At 35.6% G+C, this 23,801-nt stretch overlaps 2 protein-coding genes across 2 annotated transcripts; both read right to left on the bottom strand.

Annotated features, from left to right (window-relative positions):
• Nucleotides 1–5,735: 5,735 nt before the first annotated feature.
• LOC136200903 (serine/threonine-protein kinase-like protein CCR4) lies at nt 5,736–8,360 on the bottom strand. Its single transcript, XM_065991409.1, has one exon. It carries the CDS (start codon nt 8,265–8,267, stop codon nt 5,967–5,969), a length of 2,301 nt encoding a protein of 766 aa, XP_065847481.1. The 5' UTR covers nt 8,268–8,360; the 3' UTR covers nt 5,736–5,966.
• A 10,446-nt stretch (nt 8,361–18,806) lies between these two features.
• On the bottom strand, nt 18,807–22,752 carry LOC136235532 (receptor protein-tyrosine kinase CEPR2). The gene is made up of 3 exons (XM_066025247.1): nt 22,420–22,752; nt 19,378–21,979; nt 18,807–19,296 (listed from the first exon to the last, which is right to left on the bottom strand). Exons 2-3 carry the CDS (start codon nt 21,917–21,919, stop codon nt 18,944–18,946), a joined length of 2,895 nt encoding a protein of 964 aa, XP_065881319.1. The 5' UTR covers nt 21,920–21,979; nt 22,420–22,752; the 3' UTR covers nt 18,807–18,943.
• Between the last annotated feature and the right edge of the window lie 1,049 nt (nt 22,753–23,801).

Here is a 23,801-nt window from a genome sequence, read left to right as displayed (position 1 = left end):
CCTCCCACAAGTTCTTTAGGATGAGAAAGCATTAGCTTCGAGAAGCGTTGTACTTGTAGTTTCATGATAAGTTGAAGGATGGAGATTTGATATTGATGTCTTTTTGGATTTTTTTTGGAAAATGAGAGACTGATAAGGAGGTTATGTAGGCTCCTGACGGTTGATTTACCTTTCGTCCAACACTGATAAATGCAATTGTCAGTGTATGTTTTCTTGTGCTTTTGGGCCTTTCGAGTTGAAGACGATTTCTCCTTATGTGCCACGCGGCATGGTATCACAATATTTGAGGGTACGTGAAGGGCATTTAATGCTTCTTTAATCATTTCTAATATAATGATAACACTTGTCATTTCGGTTGCCTTTCCAACAGTATAAAAAAGGAGATTTTCATTGTGGGTTTCTTTTTACCTCTTGCTTTGTTTCTTGCATCGCCTTCTTGTTGGAATTCTTCCTAATGATTCACACTTTTAAGTATAAGCGTTTCTTCTGAATTTTTCCTATTTTGCATGCTTTCCTTTTTACTCGTTATGGTTCTTAAAAGACAAAACACTAAGAAAACCTCTGCAACCGATAAGTTTGTGGGAAGAAAACAACGGAGAAGTTTTATCTGTACGCTGAAAAGCATCCTTCTACGATGACTACGATGAAGATTAAGTCGTTTTTGGAAGGTTATCCTGATCTGTGAAGGATGGATGTTCGTGCCCATCCCAACTTGTCGGGTAGGCACCGATCGTCGAGCTTACTTTGGTATTTATATCCAACATGTTGAGATGGGGCTATGCTTTCCTCTTATGAGTAGTGTGAAGGATATTTTGGTGGAATTCGCGCTTTGTCCTTCCTAGATTTCCCCTAACTCTTAGGTGAAGCTGATTACTTTCGCCAAAGTTGCTCATGACCTCGGTATTGAGCTGAACGATGCCATATTTCGTCGCCTGGAGAGGCAAAAATTGAGGGCCGTGGATAACCTCATTATTTGGGATATGGATAAGAAACAGACCATCTTCCTAACCAAGAATAGAAATAGTTTTAAGAGGTTCAAGATGAAGTAGTTCTTAGTTGGTCCCAAAAAAGATGATCCGGATTGCCCTTATTCTGGTGGATTTCCTTTCCGCTTGGATTGGAATCTCGTTCCTGGAGAACGCATCGGGTGGAGAGAGAAGAGAGCGCTGACTGAGGCTGAGAATAAGGTCATGGATCAATTTATAGAGTTTGATTTGGCTTGGGATTATACGAATATGATCCAAATAATGGGAACTAAAATTTTGTGCAGTATGAGGGGCCTAAATGGGGTGTTTTATGCCATTGGCATGACTGAGTATGCTGAGCTTCTTTGAGGTGAATTTTTGTGAATTTTATTTATTTTTCTGTTTTGCGTTGCATGTGTTTATCATGTCTAACCCGAATATTTGTTCTTGCAAGTTAGCAAGGAGGGATAGAGAGGTTATTGCTATATCTAGGGGTATGCTTGCTCCGAGGGGAAGTGCTGAATCGAGAGATAGGTCAACGTTGACCCTTATCATGGAGCTACCGAGGAATTAGTCTCCTCATCGTGATGCTGCTCAAACTCAGCCTATTGGCGTGCATAGGGGTGCCAAGGCAAGGTTCAGACTTGACGTGCTTTCGTCTAGTCGGGAAACGACTTCTCTAGTTATTGAGCCCTTTGCCCCAAAACCTTCCTCCCCGAGCCGAAGGGGGCTCCTGTTGTGCCTGCGATTGTAGGTTATGGACTTGAGGAAGAGGTGAAAATTTATGTGTCCAAAGCGGATGCTATTGCTAGACAACCAGGTGTGGAGCAGAGTATGGAGGCTCTGGTTGAAGATGGTGGGGCAGCCGCCAATAAAGTTTCTAAAGTTATGTTGTGTGATTCGAACGCGACTCTAGAGGATGTTGCCGAGGCATTTTTGTTGGAAACAGGGTCTAATCTCCGAGCTTTTTTTAGGGAAGATGAGCTACCCCTAAAGAGGCATGTACGGAGAGGGGCTCCTGAAACTTGGGTTTCTCTAGACAGGAGGAGAGAGAGATTTTTTAGGGGCCTACTCTTGAGGAGTTTGAGGCTCATGTTCAGGTTTGAGCTTTTGAGCTTAAGGTTCGTATGTGCGAGAAGAAGTTTTCTGCGCTTGATGATGTTTCCTCCGGCCCCCTTGTGGATGAAGCTCAATCAGGGAAGGCGCCCTTGGAAGATGAAGTGGGGTGAATCAGAATTATGTACCTCTAACAGTTGAGGAGGACGCTCAGTTTGCATAACTGGATATTGTCTGAGTGAGCTATTTTGTATTTGCTTTCTTTTTACGTACTTTTGGTGTTTCTTTCAGGTTTCTAACCCTTTTTTGTTTAGCTTTGGGCCCGACGTCATAGTGGGGGATCATGTTTCGCTGAATGATCTCAAAGTCTCATGCGATCGTGGTCATCTTGCCCTCATTCCCGTTGAGCGCAATGTGTTCCACAAGATGGCATTGCGGCCGTTGTCTAATGCACATTCCACCCGAATGGCCCATGTGAGCTTTTAACCTATATATCCTCGTTGTTATGTGATCGTATGTAACTGATGCTCGTGTTGGCTTTGGCTTTAGTAGAGGAGGTTAACCAGCAATACAACTTCCTAGATGAGGAGTATACACGACTTGAGGTACAGCGAGACAATGTGCATCATGACCAATGAGCTACTGTTCTTTGAGTTGTGTAGTTGGAGGAGGTGTTTGGTCAATCTCGGGTAGGTATTAACCTTGTCGGAGAGCTACAGAGGGCTCACGCTTGTGTAGTTGAGGCCAAGGTTAGGGCACCGAGTTTGAGGCCCGGGCAAGGGAGGCATCCGCATTAGCAGCTCGGGTCTAGAGAGCTTAGGAGGAAGCTCGAAAATGGGAGAAAGAGGCTTTAACCTATGTTGGCCGAGTTGTAGAGCTGGAGGAAAAGCTGCGATGAGCAAAGAAATCTGTGGCCTCGTTGTCCATTACTTTGAGGCAAAATGATACCGATATTAGGTGAATGAGGGAGAAGGCCATCGATGGTTGTGTTGAGATTAAACGGCTCAGGGAGGAGGGAATCGATAGTCGTGCTGAAATTGATCGTTTGATGGGAGGAGTGGAGGAAGAGCGCAATAATTGCATGTGGTGGAAGGCTGCTGATTCTTCGATAGAGGAGAAAGTCCAGATGAGGGAGGAAGATTTGCACTAGGAAAACAACTCATATGTGTCTACGCAATGGCCTTTGGATCAAGAATTTTTTAATTCTCAGTCTCTTCAACGTTTTGTGTCCAACCTTGAACAGAGGGTGCTCAATGTTAAGGAGTCTAAACGGGAGCTGGTGGAGGATCCAACCCTTCTGACTGCTACTGCAGTGTAGGTTGCTTAAGAAGAGGGCTATCATTGCTTAAACTGTTTTCAGACTCTTTTCCCGTGGGCTCTTCGCCAGAGATACCCTGATTCAGACTTCAAGTTCTGGGTGAACATTTACCTTCCTCTCAATGACGAGCTTAGTGATGAATTCCCTAATCCAGACGAATTCCCTTCTATGGATCGTGAGCCTTTGCACGATGATGAGCCAGATGATGATGATCCTCCCACAGAGTAGCTTTCTTTTTGTCATCTTTCTTTTTCTAAAGAAATATTATGTTTTTAATAGAAGTAATTTTGGTTCAGCTATTTCTCTTATCAATTTTTGATTGAATCATTTCCAAGTTTTTTTCTGCTTCGATCTTTGTGCTATGATTTTTTTTAATCGAATAGACGTAGATGCGGGCGTCGGAGAGTTCGAAGTTGTTTATGTGATCAAAAGAGTTTTGTAAAAAAAATGACTAAAGGTTGTGATCAAAATCCTTGATGCATAAGATTGGCTTTTAATATAATCTAAGGGAACTTTAACAAACACACTAAATTCGTAGTGAAGATAAAGAAATGATGTAACTTTAACAAACACACTACTCTCTCTTGGCTGGCCGATGGGGATTCAGTCGATCGACAACAGATCCTTCGATGATTGGAGTTTGGTGTCCTCATGTTCGAGGAGGGTCATCTTCCTTCTCTCACCTGGATCGATCTTACGGGGGATTGATCAACATCCTTTATGTTGCGCAGAGCGGGAGTCGGGACCGGTGGCATCGAATTGACAGTCATCGTTGTATTAGTCCACACTTCCTGCACCAATTTGATGTGGTTGAATCTTTAGATTCCACGTGTCAACCTGGAATTACACAGAAGCAAAGTCAAATGAGTGTCGTTGTATGCCTAAGTCAGTTTATAAAAGGACTGAAGTATGATAACAATTAGTAAACAAAAGTTGTAATGTAAGCTTAATAGAATGAATGAACTTATGTACTTTGAGTTGAGCTTACTTTATTTATACCGATGTTGAGCTATGGAAGACAATTATGGATTGCGGAGCAGGTGGACCACGTGTCGCCCGTTGATAGAAGGAAGTGTGTCCAGATATCGGTGTTTGATATCCCTCAAGCATGTTAGGCCCGTGATTCTCGTGATCGGACGTGATTATGGAAATGACTGGATTCTTGACTGATTGTAGTGACACTTCCCGAATCAAGTTTCCTGATACGCAGTCGTATTGGTTTATTTTGCTGAGGTGAAGTCACATAATCTCTATCTTTGAGAGTTGGTTCGGGCTTCTACAACGCCACGTGGCAAAGTTATATTTATCTAATATCACTATATATACATTTTAGACATAATTAATATTTGAAAAGTCCGATATAACACTTAAATAACGATCAAATAACAGTAAATCAGTTTGTTCAAATCATTGCTAAATATAGTTTAATTTGATCTTGGTTGGAAATAAATATTTCATACATAATTTTCTTGTTCCCCTCTTTTGGTTCAAGAGAATTCAATTCATCCCCCTTTTATTCTCCAAATTCCAAATCAAATGGAACCTTCATATTTCATTTTCAACATATATACATACAAAATTAGTAACGAAATAAAAAAAATAATTCAAGTATGATTTGCCAAGAAAGTCACGGTGGTTCACGGAAGGTTGACTTTTCCATTTACTATCCCCCCCTTAATTTATTGTTTAAATTCAAAAATTTCCTCCCCTTTGACCTCCTTATGCAACAACTGAATTCAAAACCTTCTTTTATTTTATAGAATCCTAACCAAAAGAAAAAGTACAAATTTGTGTGCTGTATGAATCAGAATCAACTTGTTTTTCTTTGTTAGGTAATTATTCATTAACAAATTCCAACCCCAATAAATAAATACAGTAAAACCTCTATATAGGAATACTCTATATAGGAATAATCTCTATTTTGTTATAAAAAAAACTCGGTCCCAACTTGGGCCAGTTATAAATAGGAATAACCTCTCAAACGTTATTTGTTATACATTTTTCAAGTCCCACCTTTAGAAACTATGCCTCTATATAGTAATAATTATATATTTATATATATATATATATAGAATTCAATTTAAATTATACAATATTAAAAAAAAACTATTGAAATTATCTATGAGTTGGAAACACAAACTACAACTTGAAATTATAAATATTTAGTATTCTTATTGTGTTTACATTTTTCCCATAAAACTCTTCCAATTATTTATATATTGAAAACCTAAACTCTAAATATTTAATTTGTTTCGTTAATGTCTATTGTTATACATTATATATAAACCGTGCATTCCTATGATACAAATTTAAAATTTTATGTGTAGAAAAATTTTATTATGTCAAACTCTATTTAGTAATAACCTCTCAATTATTATACAAATAGTCCGGTCCCAAGTGTATTCCTATATAAAGGTTTTACTGTATTTGAAAAACAATAGGGAAGAAAAAAAAATTTGTACAAAAGAATATACATATATTTGGTGACAAAAAATAACTCTACAAAAGTAATAACTTAATCAAAGGACCAATTTTTCCGTTGCGATAGCGCGGTCTCTACTTGATTAAGAGACCCGTCTCTAATAGTGTACACTTTAAACCTTAAAGAGTATTTGATGAATCTTGAACTAAGCAGAAGATCCAGTTGTGGAAGGAGAGAGTGAAGTTGGATCAACCAAACAAGCACTCAATGCTCTTTCTAAACTATTTACAACTTCCAGCATGGATGGTCTGTTTCGGCCTTCAAGGGATACACAGTCTGTTGCCAAGTACCCGACATACACCACGGCCTCTATCTCGAACGGGGTTGGAGGCGACACTCTTGAGTCTAGTACTCTATGTATTTCATCTTGAATTATGTACGGCACCACAAAATCCACCACATTTCTCGGCACCCCATTTTCATTCGTGTGTATGGCTTTGCATCCTGATAGCATTTCCAACAATACAACTCCGAAACTATACACATCGCTCTTGGTTGTAAGCTGTTGAAGCCTGTAGTACTCCGGATCCATGTATCCAACGGTCCCAGCCGCAAAAAGTGACAAATGTGATTCCTCGTCTTCAGGACCCATTTGGGATAGCCCGAAATCCGACACCTTGGCTGTCCATGACTCGTCCAGGAGTATGTTTGAAGACTTTATGTCTCGATGAATAATAGGTGGCACTGCATACTCGTGAAGGTACGCTATTCCTCTTGCAGCATCTAATGCTACTTTGATTCGTGCTGCCCATGACATTAGCGGCGAGTTTTGGAGCTTGTGGAGATGATCGTGAAGCGTGCGGTTGCTCAGATACTCGTATACTAGAACTAGTTCATTGCATTCTTCGCAGAAGCCTAGTAATCGGACGAGATTCTTGTGATTGAGACGGGATAATGACTCGAGTTCGTTGATGAAAGCATTGTCCTTGTCTTCTTGGCGCCGGGTTATGACAGCATAGGAGGATGTGCTTGATGTTTCGGCACGCTTGATGGCTACTTCTCGGCCGTCTTCTAATATGCCTAGATAGACCGAACCGAAGCTGCCTTTTCCGAGTTTGTTATCATCAGAGAAGTTATTGGTGGCTTGAATCAGGACTTGCAAAGAGAATTCCTCCAAATGTCCAGCATTTCCCATGCTGGCTAATTGGCTCAGGCGTTTCTCTAGAACAGGTGCTGCTAATTCTTCCGTTCGCTCTGGCTGCGGCTCGTCTCTTATTCCCTCTTCAGGAGGGGCTCCTGTCTCGTCTAAACGGCCCGAATCATGGACTCTACATCCTCTAAATTTGCAGAATTTGAAGAGGAAAAAACCAATGGCTGCCAAAAACCAAGATGAGCCCACACATCCTACTACAACCAAAGCTATCATCTTGTCACTCCATTTCCCACTGCCTGAAGACGGCGAAGAATGCGATGACGGCGGGGGCGGTCCCGATGGAGTACAGTCCGAGCAAACATTTCCTTGGGAGCAAAATCCGCCAGATCCTGGAAGTATACCGCAGGGACAAGCATTTTGACATGGTCCAGGCATTACTTTTTGAAACATAGGATTCAAGTTATTATTACCCCAACAAATCAAAGAAAAATTAAGTATATCAACACCACAAAAGACATTCCTTTTAGCTTCAATGCTAAGAAAAAACGTATCTTTCAGATTTTCTGGCAATCTGAAACTGTTTTCCCCCCAACACACTATTGTTTCATTATTCAAAAGCAAACCGCAGCTACGATTCTCCCCTAATGCTATTGATTTGAATTTACCCTCTGGTTTTACTCCAACCATATCTCCCCAACAATTTAAATCAAATTCATCAGTTAAAGCACAGACATGGCGAAATCCAGCTGCAATCTTTCTGAATTTCCCAGTTGGGATGTTGTCAATGATGCTGGAAATGTTATTTCCATAGCAAGAAATTTCCCCAGATTCTGATAACCCGCAAACAAATCCTTCCCCCACTGCAATACTTGAAAAGTTCAGATTTTGAGTCAATGGACTGATGGTGGAGTTGAAATCCCGCCATTGCCAGCACTGGAGGCGATTTCTGATACCCAAACCACAAATTTGGGAATTACTGGAAATCAGTTGTGTGAGAATTGGGCCTCGGTAAATTCTCTTGTAATTCATGTTAGTACCATTTTGAGAGAATCTCCAGCAGAACAAAGATGAAGTGGAAGAAGAAGAAGAAGAGGAAGTCGTTAAAGCGCAAAGAAAACCGTTCCCGGCAGCTAATCCGGAGTAGGAAACGGTGGAATTGACGCCGGGAATTTGAAATCCAGGAGGAGAAGTGGAGCAGTTGAGGAAAGGTAAGCGATTTTGAACAGAATTTAAAGCACAGATTAGTGTTTGATTGGAAGTTTGAGATACTGCAAAAGTGGAAAGAGAAAGAGCAGGAGAAAGAGAGGAAGAGAGGAAGATAAGAAAGAGGAAATTAAAAAGGGGGGAAGCCATAGAAGGAAGAATGAAAAGAGGGATTTGATAATCTCATGATGGTAAAATGAGGAGTGTTGAAGCTGGACGAGGAAGGATTTGTAAGGGAAGAGAGAAACGCGGTTTAATTGGAGGACCAAAGACTGGGTCTAGAGTTTTAAAAAACATAAGAGAGAGCGTGTGGTCTAGGAATGGAGATTTTGGAAATATATGAAAAACGACTGAGTTTTGTTTTACTTTTCAGAGTGACACTGTTTTCTTTTTGGTCCCAAAGGCAGACTTTATCTTTTCCTTACAGTAAATCATACTCCTCGTTCTGGACACAAGTTTTTCTTCAATCATTTGAATGTCTCAACCTTTGTTTGTTGCTTTAATGTTTGTTTCTTTCTTGCCCAATTGTCTGCTCTGCTACTTTTTAAGTTGTAGGCAGGGATGTAAAATGATTAAATTTGAGAAATTACCATATAATGACCACAGATGGACAATTCTCGATGAATTTTGATACTATACTAACTAATCGATTCATCTGAGGTACCGGGGTCAAGTCTAACAGTTTCGGATGCTTATATTTTGAATTTTTTTATTCGAACGGAGAATCATGTTTTTTTTTTACAATTAAGGTTTTTCGTTTTGCTAAAAACAATGATCCCAAAATTAAAATGACTGTTAACGATTTTAAAATTGAAAAATTTAAAAACTTGATTATATTCTAAATAACTTTAATTCTATAACTTTAAAGTATTTAGCTGTTGTTTGGTGAGAAGAAAAAAAATTCCAAAAATGATGGTTTTAGAAAATAATAAATTTGGTTTTGATAAAATGTAACCAATTTTTTTAATTCTTATAATTTTTCCTTAAATGAAAATTAACTTGCTTGTGAAATTTGGATGTAATTTCTTTTGTGTGACCGTTTCTGTTTCCAAGCCTCAAGTTCATCTTCTTTATCCTTTCTAGAAGTTGTTCTTTTGATGTGCTTTGTTTTTTTTATGCAAGTGTTGGTTGAATTTTTTTAGATAGAAATAAAATAAAATAGTGGAAATAATAAATGAAAGGATATTTAAATGTTTTTATTTTTTTATTGATTTAAACCATAAACAATAAATTTATATATATATCAATGAATAAACAGAAAATTAAAATACTTAATAGTCACTAACTTATTTATTAACTACTTTAATAATTCTATTAATTAAAATATATTAAATATTTTTTTAGAAACCGCTAAATCAAATTAACTAATTATTAAAATTTAAATCAAACCTAATAATTGTATATTTTTGTTCTCTTTGGCTCTTTTAACTCGATTTCCACTTTCAGTCACTTTCACACATTTTTACATGATATATATTTATATCTTTGTTGGCTTTAATTAGTTTTCACCAAATTTCAATCACTTAAAAGGTTGGTTAACAATGTCGTAAGCATTTTCCTCTAATCTAAACTAGGTTGACACCAGAAGAAAAGCACAATAAAAGACCTATTTATTAAAAGCAAAACAAAGTCCAAATCGAAGTCAAAAGATCAAGCCACAAAACCTAATTGAACAAACCTAAAGTACTTTGCTCTACCGAAATCTTGAAATATAAAAGGAAGAACAGAAGCCAATAAATAAATTCCACCAATGTGGCTTATTATAGAATCATTGACAATCCCTTCTAAAGCTATCTCCAAAGGCTCTTTAAAAATAAAGAGCCTTTAAAAAATCCAACTCCAACAGAGCTGGATAAGCTTGCGGCAAAGATGTCGCAAGCTTGGTGGTACTGCATATATACAGTACTGCTTTACCGCAAGGCAAACTATTATATTTTATTATTTTTTTAAATCTGATTTAACTTTAGCTTTTATTTGTTAATTTATTTTATGTTTGGTTTTATAGATTATTTGTTTTTTTTAAATATTTGTGTTCTAAATATTAATTTCATGTATATTTATTTTTCGTACATGTATATTTTTTATTTATGTATTATTTTTTTTGAAGTATTCGTGTTATTTAATTTTTAATTATAGTGTTATTTGATTTTTTTTATTGTGTTGTACATTTGATTAATAATATAAAGAGTATAAATGTTATGTAAAAAATTAATATAATAATAATAATAATAAAATATTTAAAGAGTAGGTAAAATAGAGTAGATGGTTGGAGAAGTAGTAACTCTATATTTAAAAATATAGTAGAGAAAAATGAAGATAGGGTAGGTAAAATAGAAAGCATGGTTGGAGATGGTCTAATAAATGTAATTTGAACCATTATTGACTATCCAAAATCCAAAAGACGATCCAACTAGTCACTTCAAAGCTCCCAATGAATTGTCTTAGAATGACTCCATAATAGGTAAATCACATAAACTATATCACTTTCTAACCAAAGAGGGAACCAGTTAAACTCAAGCTCGTTGGGTAGTATAGATTGTGATTCTTAATTCAATAAAGAAAGAATCCCTACGAACCAATGGAATAATGAAGCAAGCAATATGAAAATTCTTTAAAATTCCTCTTGCACGAGCGACGATCAAAGATCCAACTGCCGCTCCATCGGTGTTTACTATGTACCAAGACCTTGGTGGGGATTGCTAAAAAAATAGAAATAGCTTGCTGATGCATTATTTTTAGCACAAGGTAGTTATAGAACTATCACACGTTATCATCAATTACAGTATGAAATAGGCTAAATACAATACAACAGTAAAAACAGTACAAGATAAAAACGGGTTACTAATTTGGTAAAACAAACGGGATAGACTTGCACAACCAGGACATAGATCTAACAATACATTTTAGAGGGGTATTACTTAAGCAAAAAAGCAAGATGTTCAAAGAACATTGGACCGGAATCGAATTCCCGAATCTCTGAATTTGATCGGATCAAAATTTTCAATCCAATACTGGAGATTCATTTTTAGGAATCGTTCAATCTAATCCCAGAGATTCTTGAATCCTCAAACTGGACCGAACTGTGCGTAGCCCGCGATATATAATAGTATTTTATATTCTTTAATTTTATTTAATTAACTTTTTATATTAATAAAGTTATTGATTAAATAAAAATTATTAAGTAATGTTTATTGTTAATTGAAAATTTATTTTTTTAAAATTTATTATTTAATATACATGAATTCTTAGATCATTAAGAATTTGAAAAAAAGTTGTTTAACTGTTATTTAATTATCACATTGTACTTTCTAAATAAGTTTATCGATAAACTGAATCAGTATGCATCTTTGGTACGTTATGTATAACTATATTAGTAATACAATAAAATAAACAATTTAGGCACATTGATAAAAAAAAATTGTCATTAACGTGACAGATTTAATTGTTAGCATTTTAATAAGTTTCTTTTTTGTAATTGTATTAGTGAGACATTAAATATTTTAGATATAATTGATGTTTGAAAAGTCCGATGTAACTTTTAAATAACATACAAATCGAAACTTTTAAATTTTCAAAAATATATAGTTAAAATTAATCTTGTTTGAAAATGTTAGAATTAAATTTGGATCATTTATTTCACCTAAAATATTGAATTGGTTTTTTTTTTTCTAATGAGCCCAAGAAAGGGAGCGCTTTTTTCGTGAAAAAAAAAGAAGAAAGGGAGCGCTTTTTTCGTGAAAAAAAAAAAAAGAAAGGGAGCGCTTTTTAATTGCTTTTCTTTTATTCCATCGACGTCTAAAGCTTTTCAAATCCTCCATTAAAAAAAAATATATAGTTTTCACATTTCCAATATTTCTTGTGGGAACAGAGAGAAAAGAAAATTTATTGTATTTATTTTCCAGTATTGCATTTCCAAAACATGCCACTGCAGACGGTAAAAATTCTACAGAAAGTTCTAGTATTATATATATAAATGGTAAATTACACTTATGGCCCACTGAACTTTACCCATTTAATATTATAGTCATTGAACTTCAATTCTTAACAATATAACCATTGAACATTATATTTCTTAACACCGGTGGCCACTCAACATCTCAAAATGACCGTTGACGTTCTCAAAATAAAAAATTCGAAAAGTTAATTATATTCTAAGGAACTTTAATTTTTAACAAATTTCATTTTGAGATCATTTAGATGTTTTTTTGGTTAGAGAAAATGGTGAATTTGTAGGGAGAGAAAGCTCCAAAAAAAGGTTATTTTATAAAATAAAAAATATGGTTTCATGATCTGAACAACTTTAATTCTTGAATACCTATATAAAAATAACATGTGGCAGTATAATTAGAATTTTATACATTATTAAGCAGAAAGTGATATGCAATTTACACGTCCCATAATTCAGTTAAGCTAAACATTGGCATTCATGGTACTCCATGGATCATATCATATCATATCTTCTAACCCATTAAACAAGGGGCAGTCAACTCTGCCCAAGTCCACTCTTAATTTTGACTTTATATATCATTAAATCTTCTTTTCATTTCAATTAATTATCACATTTATACATTTTGCATTTATAATATTTTATATAGATTTTCAGCTTTATTATTATTATTATTATTATTTTTTGATAAAAATGCCATATCTCATTTCATTGATATAAAATGTACAACATACAGCACGAAAATAAACTCATACAGGCTATAGCCAGTATAAGCTCCACAAAGGGAAGAGAAATGACTACAAAGAGCAATAATAACCATAAAATGTAAAAATACAACAAACATAGAAATCATATTCTTCTCGTAAGTCATGTCCCGTTGAAAAACCTCTGTAATCCATGCTTCATCATTTAGGTTCCTCCGGATGTTCGGATCAGATTTTCAGCTTTATTAACCTTCAATTATTCAAATCATTTTTTTTAGAAGATTAGACTACATAATGTAAAGTACCATTGGTACCACAATAAATATAATTCTTTTCTTAATATAAATTTTAATTGTGTGCATAGGTTAATCCATGTCAACCAAGTCTTTTTAATAATTGATAATTGATAAGGTACACTAATTAATTTCGAATATATGGGTCTCAAGTTGTTTAAATTGGAGATCTCGATTGACTTCGAATCCTAAGATATGAAAAAAAATTAATTGAAAAATAACCTATCTAAAAGAATATATGACGGATCTCGAATCAAACAATCACATACATTATCAAAATAATAAATAATTGAATAAGATATATAAATCTATGACCTTAAGTTATAGTGTTATAACAACATAGCCATTGAACTTCATTTCATTAAATATAATTTTTGGAACTTTGTATTATTGGAATTTTAAGGCCGGATACGGTAAAAATTTAAAAGAATGCTGACTTAAACTCCTTTAACCTCATAATTGATTATTTATTTAGTTACTTATAGGTTTAATATATCACTTGCTCACGGAATTTATTCAAAAAATTTGATTGATCCTCTAAACTTTTAAAGTGTCTCGATAGCTTTCTAAATTTGTATAAAATGTTCAGTTAGCCTCCTAAACTTGCGTAAAATGTAATTAATTAATCACACGGTTATAAAAAAGTAAGTATACGGAAGATGTGTTGCACGCATCTTAAAAAAAAGTAAAACGACCAAAGTTAGGGTATGTGATTTTAATATTAGGGAAGAAAAAGTTTATAGTTGAACAAGTAAAAACTTCATTAGTTTCAAAAAAAAAAAAAGTAAAAACTTCATTTTTAATATGTTTTAATCTATTTTGTGAATTATGTAATAACATTCTAAGGCACGTGCAACGCACCTTCCGCATTTAACTTACTTTTTTTTAGAACCGATTGATTAATCAAATTGAACATTTTATCCAAGTTCAGGGAACTACCGGGACAATTTCAGAGACAAATGATGTATTAAGACTTACTTATATCACACTATTACAGATGGAAACATGGAAGCTGCTTTTCAAGTCTGTGTATATTTTACTTTAATACAAAAGTTTATTTTATATAAAAAAATAGTACAAACTTTTCAAAAACACTCAAATCATTTTTCTTAATTAAATGTATATTTTTCTTAGTATAAACTGATGTCAATTATCATAATTTGATTTTGAGAATTTTCACTTTAATATAGTATATAACTGAAAAATAATCTAATAAAATAAACAGTTTGATATTAACAAATATGATGCCTACAGGAGGTCAGCGCCACGGTAGAGAGAAGTGGATATTGATGCGGTAAAACGTGGAGATGTCGGAGGTGGTAATCACTGTTATGTCAGTAAGTCAATCCGTTTATAGCCGAACTTATAAACGGATAAACTCTAACCTACTTAACGATGAGTTAAGCAGATTGTTGAATGGATTATGACCCGTTTTGAAACCTCTATTGTCAGTGTTGAACCCAGTAATAAACGGATGTCTCAAAAGCGAAACAGCAGTCGATCTCCTCCGATGATCTCTCTCAAAACAAAGGATAAGAAAATCCTTAACAACCCAAGACAAATGAGAAGGAATAACAGGACACCTTTTCTCCACAACCAAATACCTTTCCATATCATCATACTCAACACATTCGCCCCCACGCCATTCCTCTCGTTAGCATCTCAATAACTACACATCCTAAAGACCATATATCCAAAGCTGTTCCGATTACCCCTTTCTTAATCTCACCATCTCTGTTATACGACACCGATTCCGGCGACATATAATCATATGTCCCTCTGAATCTCACCGCCTCTCCACCACTTTTCTCCTCTAAATCCATAGATAGCCCAAAATCAGCTAATTTCAATTTCCTTCCATTTATCGATGGGAAAACTAGAATGTTTTCCGGGCTTAAGATCACAATGGACAACTATTTTCTTGTGCATAAAAGATAGTCCCTCCAGTATCATCCGAGTATAAACCCTAACATCCGATTCGGGTATGCCGTATTCGTAGTTTTGGGTTATGAGGTCGAAAAGAGAGCCTTCTGATGCATATTCAAGCACCATATGAGTATGATCCGTAGTGATTTCGGTGTAGAGTTTGGTGATGTGATTACATCCCTGTAATTTTCGCATTATCTTAATCTCTTTGGCTAAGGATGAACCTGGTTTTGCAGACTTGATGGCTACTAATAAGCTTGGATTTGCAGAATGATGGGCTTTGTATACAGTGCCGAAACTGCCATTCCCAATTTCTTTTGTTTTCACCCAGGAAGACATTGTTGTATTGTAGGTATAAATCGAGAGAGATCAGTATATATACTAGAAGATTTAAATCCGATTTCTTTGTTGAAAATCTAATCCTAGAAGAATTTGGATTCCCTTTATCGTTAAATATGAAACTATTTTATTTATATGTGAGAAAAATACAATTTAAGTCCATAATTTATTTAGTTTTTATTGATCAACTCCTTTACATTTTAAAAGAATATATTAAGCCTTTAATCAATTATTTTTTAATGCATTAAGCCTCTAATCAGTTATTTTTTAATACCACATATTATCGATATTATTTGATTGTGTAGGAGAATATGTAAGTGATTTCTGATAAAAAAACTCTACTGGTTAGGTTATTTTCTAATACCACATATCACCGATACAACTACGAATTAGACTATGTTACAATTCTCCTCATTGGAAACTCTACTGCTTTTTTCGTCAAGTGTGTTTGATATTAAGTCAACATACAGAAAAATAGTTCAGAAATTTGATCAAACTATAAAAACCAACTATAAATAAATAATATATATCATGCGAAAATGTATGAAAGTGAATAAAAGGTATGAAAATGGATGAAATTGTATGAAAGTGGGTGAGAGCCTATAAAAGTAACTAAAAGTGGCCAAAACAAAAAAAAAACAGCTAATATAGGAGCCATTTTGAAATAATTAAATGAAGAAAAACATAAAAAAAATTGGGATGTGAAAGATATAGGATAATTCTTTCCACAATCTCTAGATTCTCTCTTACTTTCCATATCTATTGGGTACATATGATATTATAAGTGACTGAAATTCGATGAAACCCAACAAAAACAAAGAAAAAATTGACAACGATGAAAAAAAATGAATGTGATTCAAATTATTATGAAATGTTAACTCTAGTGTAACATAAAATTACATTTAAATATGTCCAATTCTCCTCTACTCGAAGACGAAGCAACTTCTAGGTCAGAGTGGGAGGCTCTTCCTCGGAGGCGTTAGTGGCAGAAGAAACTCGATAAGAAAAAGGATTCATCCTAGCCATTTCTAAAAGGAAAAGAGGAAGAGATGAAGGTGGAAGAGCACTTACTATTTTCTAGAGCTTGAAAATGGTAGGTGGTATATATATTTTATATAGGGATTTTGTAAGTAATTTTAGATTTTTTTTCAAGTCATTTTTAATTACTTTTTATTCTTCTACGTTACATTTTATTTACATTTGATAATTTTCGTGATTACAAGTGTTTTAGGTGTTTTTATGGTGATTTGGTTCAAAATATTGAAGTCTTAGTCTACTGGTCAAGCAAAATGACTGCTTATCGAGCTTATAAGTCTCATCAATAATCCTCTATTTTCTAGATTTAACAACCTTTATTATTTTAGACATGACTTCTTCAAATGAGTCTAGATTTGGATGATTGACATTGCTCTGGAAAGCTAAAACACATGGTTTCAGTTTTTTTTTTTTAGCAATAGTCAAGATTCAAACTCTAACAAGATCGAAGGGTCGGAAGTTGATACATATCTGTTGAAATTCGGAAATTCAGTATATAATTTCTATTTTAAGTCCTTATTTCGCTTCCTAAACAACGAAGATTTGACCCTAATCATCACCGGATCTTATTCAAATATTTTTAAAGACTTATTGTGTTTCTTTATTCAATTATAAATATGAGTCTCGTAAACTCCTATAAATAAGTATTTAATTTACGATTTCAAGAATAAGTTTTGTTAGAGTTATTCCATTATACTTAATAGTTTATGATAAGGGATATGGGTGGAAACAAGCCTATTTCAACTCCATATGGACTCTGAAGCCTACTAAGGCACTTACTCCATCTATAAAAGAGACATTCAACCACCAATAAGAGGTCTAATCTCTCTCTTTCTCTCATAGTTTACTCTTTCTCTCTAACTTCTCTCTACTCAAACTAATTTGGGCGTCAGAGTGTTCCTAGGGACCGCTCCTCGTACAGAGAAGGCATCCGACACTAAAGGTCCACAGTTGGCCCTATTTCTTATAAGAGAGGGAGTTGGTCGTAGCTAGTTTCAGCTCCAAGTATAGACAATGTTACGAGGATGCTTCGATAATGAGTGGTGAATACAACATATCAATTATCTTTGCGAGTGGGCATCAAGTTGGTATAAGAAACAATATGGAGACATGAACTCTTTTGATATTGGAGCTCTCTCACCCCATTGAGTCAGTGATCTACAATGGTTTAAACTGTCCACCATAGTTCATTAGACTAAGAGTGTCGAGCATTTAAGCTTAGTTATCAACAAGAACTCTGACCTTGTAACTGGGAGAGAGCGTAAAGGGAGGAGTCGTCCTGTAGGCAGACTTAACTCTAAGCATAGATAATGCTACGATGAGGCTTCGACAATGAATGATGAATGACACATATCAACTATCGTTGCGACGGACACATAGTTGATATAAGGATCACTATAATATAAGGGAGAGTGACTACCTTGGAATTGGATCTCCGCCACTGCTGGGATCATTGCCCAACATTGGCTTAAATGATCCTACCTTACTCCATAGGAGACTAGAAGAGTTTAGCATTCGAGCTTAGTGAACAGAGGTGAATGTCTCAATAGAGATGAAATCCGATGAACACTTTTAAAGCGAGATTTTATATACACCATACAAACATTTTTAGAGTGAGGTTTTATATTCAGATGAGTCTTCTGAGTTGGAATATTGACATATTCGTCGGGATACGTATAGGGAATAAAACCGCTCGATATCCGTTTGGCTGGCTAAAAGCTTAGAGAAATACTTTCTTTATTCCTCAATAAATGTCTCTTAAAATCAAGTCACGTAAATTTAAAAAATACAATTAGTTTTAATTAAAAAATTTAGTTAACTTTATATTAATTGTATCATTAATTAATTTTTATTTATGTAAAAAAATCGGGATATATTTAGTAAAAAAACCATTAAACAGAATGGATCGAATCAAAACCTTATTGATTACACAAAAAAAAAAAAAAAAAAAAATCTCATTCTTCTACGTCCAAACCTCATCATCAAACTAATAACCTCGGTTTTTGTCTTATTGCTCTTAAAGCCAAGCGCAATTTCCGTTTTGTGCTATAAGACATTACTTCACCAGAAATTGATTTTCCTGACTATCAAATCCGGTAGAAAGATAACAACATGGTGATTTCTAGTGCTAAAGATACAGTTTTCAAGGAGTTTTCTTTCTGATGCATTTTTTCATTCTTCATCTGCTCGAGCTTTGTGGCTTTATTTAGAAGAACGCTTCACTCTCTCTCTCTATCCGTCTCTCAAAGAAATAGGTCAGTTACTGTTTTTTTAGACCCAAAATTGGAAAATCTGTGGAATGATTTGGATTTTTTTTGTTTCCTACTCCTGTTTGTGAATGTAGAGCTGCTACTCTATGATCTTGTAAATTTTGAAGTCAATGTTGAATTGGGAAAATTTTGAAATCCAGTTTGGCAAAACACTATTTGATCATGAACAGTAAAGAGAATTGAATATTTAGAGCAAATGATATTTCCAAAAACAGAAATTATATGACCTGCAGCACCAATTAATGTTCAATTTGCAAAGCAGCTTAAGCTTGCAACCAAAATGAGTCTTGATATTGAACCTGTTTTACAGATACTAACAAATTAAAGGCTTATTTGGAGACCTGAAAATGGAAGTATCAGCATCAACTAGCATCTTCACAACTTCTCTCATATTAGGACGCAGATTAGGAAGCTTTGTTGTGCACAAAATACCAATCCTCAACACTTTTATCATTTCTTCTTCAACTGATTCTGATGCTACTTTTTCATCCAGCACTTTTACCACACTTTCCCTGTCTTTCAGATGTGTCCATACCCAATACACTATGTCTTTTCCTTCTCCATATGCCTCTTCAATGGGTTTCCTCCCACTCACTAGTTCTAGCAGCACCACACCATAGCTATACACATCACTCTTTTCTGTTACTTTCATGCTATATGCCATTTCTGCATACCAAAATTAAATTGTGTCATTCATGGAGTAGCTAAGAAAAAGAAATGAACATAAAATTGAGGAACTTAACTCACCAGGGGCAATGTATCCATGAGTTCCAGCAACAGAGGTACCTTCACATCCCTTACATGCTAATTCTACATGCTTTGCAACTCCGAAATCAGCAATTTTCGGGTCGTAATCTTCGTCAAGTAAGATATTGCTTGATTTTATGTCTCTGTGAATGATTGGGGGTGAGCAGTCATTGTGTAAATATGCAATTCCCTTTGCAGCTCCTAGAGCTATTTTATACCTCTGGCACCAGTCTAATTCAGGCTCCTCATTTTTGTCTTTCCTGTGAAGTGCTTCAAACAGATTGCCTTTTACCATGTACTCAAACACTAGAAAACTTGATCCTTCTTTTAGTAAACTTGCATATAGCTTCAGGATATTTTTGTGCCTGATTTTCCCCAGAGTTTCGATCTCCGCTTCGGATACCTTGAGATAATCACCTTTCCATAGTTGCTTCACAGCCACAGTGCAGCCGATTCTCTTCAATTCAAGTCTGTATACTTTTCCTGTACCACCACTTCCGATCAGATTATCGTCTTCCAGGTTACAGATTTCTTCTGCTTCAATATCCAGTTGATGGAATGATGCTACCTTCCATTTTCCATCCTTATTCTCTTCCAAATCATTTTTTCCTCTGTCAGCTTTTGCATTCCTGAAGTTCCTGTAACTAACAAGTAATAACCCTACTAAAACAATAACCAATGTGGATATGATGATAAAAAACATAACAAGCTTATCTCCGAATTTACGCTCCCGATTCTGCTTTTGGATGCAAACTTTCATACTAGAATTCAGGCTGTTTTTGGAATTTTCATCGACACATAGTTGTTCGTTCCGTTGAAATGCTACATCACCACCGATGCTCCAAAGAAAGGATGGAACTTTTCCTGATAATTCATTTCCAGATAAATCAATGGAACTTAGCTTCAGTCTCTCTAAGTCTTCTGGAATTGGTCCAGTGAGTTTGTTGTGTGAAATATTCAGAGAATTCAAAGTGTTCATCTCAGAAATAGCAGCAGGAATACTGCCACTTAGCGAATTCGAAGCAAGATTCAAATCGACAAGTCTATCACAATAACTCAATTCTGATGGTATGGATCCAGAAAATGAATTCATTTCCAAATGCAAAGTTGATAGCTGACTCAGATTACCAATTTCAGGAGGTACTATACCAGAGAAGTTGTTATCATTGAGGTTTAGCTTCTGCAGATTCATCAATTTGCCAAGTTCGGACGGAAGCTGCCCCGAAAACCTGTTGTTGTGCAACATCAACTGATTCAAGCTGGTAGAAACCCCAATTTGAGGAGATACATGCCCACTGAAATCATTATTGCTGAAATCGAGAACCTCAACCAATGGCAATGCCCAAACTCCATCTGAAATCTCTCCTGAGAACTGGTTGTTGCTGATCCTGAACCTTTGCAAAGATTTACACTCAGCATAAGAATCAGGAAAGCCCCCAGAAAACCTGTTTCCTAAAGCGAGCAAGAACTGTAACTTCCTACCTTCACACAGGTACTTAGGAAAACTACCAGAGAACTGATTCTCAGATATGTCAAAGCTGTTCAGGGGAGAGAATCGGCCGAAATTGGCAGGGAACTCCCCTGAGAAATTGTTCCCATAGATAGAAAAACCATCAAGATGACGCATATCCCCGAAACCTGCAGGAAGTTCTCCAGAGAAGTTGTTACCATATAGCTGAAACACAACCAAAGTCTTCATAGTGCCTACTGCTACAGGTATTTTTCCATACATCTGATTTGCAGATACATCAATCTCGCGTAAGAGAGTGAGGTTTGCAATCTCAGGTGGGATTTCGCCTGTCAAATTGTTGCGGTAGAGCTCAATCTTCCAAAGCTTTTGCAATTTGGATATTGATTTTGGAAATTCCCCTGTGATCTTGTTCCTGGAAAAATCCAGTGTCTCCAAATTTGGTAGCTCAAAAATGGATTCAGGTAACTCTCCCCTCAAATGGCTATTTGCTAGAAACAGCAGACTCAAGTTCTTCAAATTTCCAATGCTCTCAGGAATTTCACCTTCATCATACTTATTTACTCCAATAGAAAGCACAACCAGCTGAGTCAAATTACCCACCCATGTCGGAAACCCGCCGGAGAAAAAGTTTTCAGCCAAATCAAGAAACTCCAGCTTCTGCAAGGATGAAAGATCAGGTAAAACTCCAACCATTTTATTGTGAGTGACATTCAAAACTTTCAGTTGGCTGCAATTAATCAGCTCATGAGGAAGCTTTCCAGTAAGTGAATTACAAGGCAATGAAAGGTTAGTAAGACTCCGAAGGCCAGCAATAGCCGGAGAAATCTCACCAGAGAGAGACTGATTATCAAGTGAGATTCCAATCACTTCACCTGATGTCCAATCACAAGTAACCCCATAAAATTCGCAAGGAGACACCGATTCTTTCCATGAATCCAGAACATTCAGAGGATCCTGGAGCTTTCTTTTGATTTCAAGCAAAGCCTGGGTTTCGGCATTCAAACTAGAAGAAAGGTGGGAACTTGACAAGAAAATGAAGAACAGCAACGAAAGAACACAGGTTCTAGCCATTGGGGGAAGTGGAAAAATGCTAGAATAGTCCCTCAATTATTGACATAGCTCAAATGCATCCTGGAAAGATACAGAAATGAGTATAATTGAAGAACATGTATTGAATTATTAAAGCAGATTGGTGGATACATACATACATGTATTGATGAACAGAAGAAGAGACAAGAGAGAGAAAGCAAGGGACCAAGGTGATGTTAGAACGTCAATTTTTTGTCTTTGGCTGTGGATTTTGTTAATAGTATATTACTTACTATATTTTAAGAGAGATATAGTATAGTATACTTTGAAGTCACTCATTAGTAATGAAATCTAATTATTATCATGGAGTTAATTTGTATATGAAGTAAAGGAAACTAAGTTATTGATATCATATTATGTGAAAAATGAAAACATCAAGTGTGTAATGATGAATAATCCGTGGAGTAATCATAAGCAAATCTGAAATTACTGAGCAGAAAAGAAAGATGAAGAACAAGGAAGAAATAGAAAGATGGAATTACCAGAAACGAGAGACTCGTGATGAGTGGGAACAGGATATGTTTCTTTTTAGTGGTAAAGGACAAAGAGAAGTTCCTGAAGAAACGGAAGCGTTTTAACTCAAAAGTTGGTTGCTTTCTTCATCTTCATCTTCTGTTTCTGTCTGTTTGCCTAACAATATGAAGTACTGCTAACTTTATAATTATTATATGGGTGTTGAATGAGTTTTCCAAGAGGAAGTGCAGAAGTCGAGATGAATATTAAATGGAGTAAAAGCTAATTGGGTATTTCAAAGTTGGAATAAAATGAAACAAAAATAGAAGAAGAAGAAATGGGAAAAGGGATAGAAGAATGAAGTGGAAGTGCTAATAAAGAGACAAAAGAAGATGATATGATATGAGAGATATATGAATTGGCGTTTAGTCAACCATTTTTATTGTGGAGGGAAACAATTACATCACCATTCCCAATTCTTTTTCCTTTTACAAGATGACGCCAATAATTCCTTAATTGGAATTTGAAATAATTTTGAATCTAAAAAAAACGACACTAGAACCGGCTTGGTTTACATGTTGTTTGGTGTTACGTTTTATTATTTATTTTTGAAAAAGGATACGTAATCTGTTGTTGGAAAAAACGTTACTTTTCATGTATAGAAGTTAAAGTGTAGTCAAAGATAATTCTAATTTTTTATATGAAAATGAAAATATGAGTAGAAAAGGGAGTAATCAAACCCCTTCATCTCTTCACGTTTGGGAGGATCCCTGGCTCCCGGATGATTCAAACCCCTTCATCTCTTCACCAAAACCCGCAAACAGCCATATCGAGTGGGTTCTTAATCTGAAAAACCAAGATGGCAAGTGGGATGCGGATCGGGTCAGTTCATTACTCAATGAACGGGACAGGAAATTGGTGTTGTCAATCCCAGAACGTAACCATGGCCGTGTAGATGCGTGGTACTGGCATTTCACTTTGACGAAGTCGTATATGGTGAGGAGTGGATACTAGACAGCAGTGACAAAAGCCGCTGAAGCTTCTTCAAATCCGGCCAATATAGGTTGGAAGCTGATTTGGAAGTTACATGTGGCTCCGAAGGTCAAAAATTATTTATGGAGGCTGTTTGCGCGATGTCTTCCGACTATGTCTAGTTTAGAAAAGCGGCACAGATCTCTACCGAACTGATGTCCGGTTTGCAACTCGTCCGGGGGAGATGAAACACACATTTTTATCTCTTGTGTCTTTGCAAAACAGATTTGGGGATTGTTTTTCTCCGATAATCGAATGGAGCACATAGTTGATGTATTTAGTTGGTTCGACAACTTGCTTATTTCAACCATATCAGTTGCAGAATCTGTAGCGGTAGTTCTCTGGAATATCTGGAAGTATCGTAACCAAGTTGTATGGA

This window comes from Euphorbia lathyris, chromosome 7, assembly GCF_963576675.1.
Source record: "Euphorbia lathyris chromosome 7, ddEupLath1.1, whole genome shotgun sequence".
Lineage (NCBI taxonomy): Eukaryota > Viridiplantae > Streptophyta > Magnoliopsida > Malpighiales > Euphorbiaceae > Euphorbia > Euphorbia lathyris.
Note: the sequence above shows the minus strand (reverse complement) of the source record. Positions and strands in the feature narration are given on the sequence as shown.

Excerpts from the sequence above, each read along its gene's own strand:
- LOC136235532 (XM_066025247.1), bottom strand. The coding sequence starts at position 21,919 with ATGGCTAGAACCTGTGTTCTTTCGTTGCTGTTCTTCATTTTCTTGTCA. Across the intron at positions 19,297-19,377 it reads TCATGGATACATTGCCCCTG|AAATGGCATATAGCATGAAA; the intron begins GTGAGTTAAGTT and ends TTTGGTATGCAG.
- LOC136200903 (XM_065991409.1), bottom strand. The coding sequence starts at position 8,267 with ATGGCTTCCCCCCTTTTTAATTTCCTCTTTCTTATCTTCCTCTCTTCC.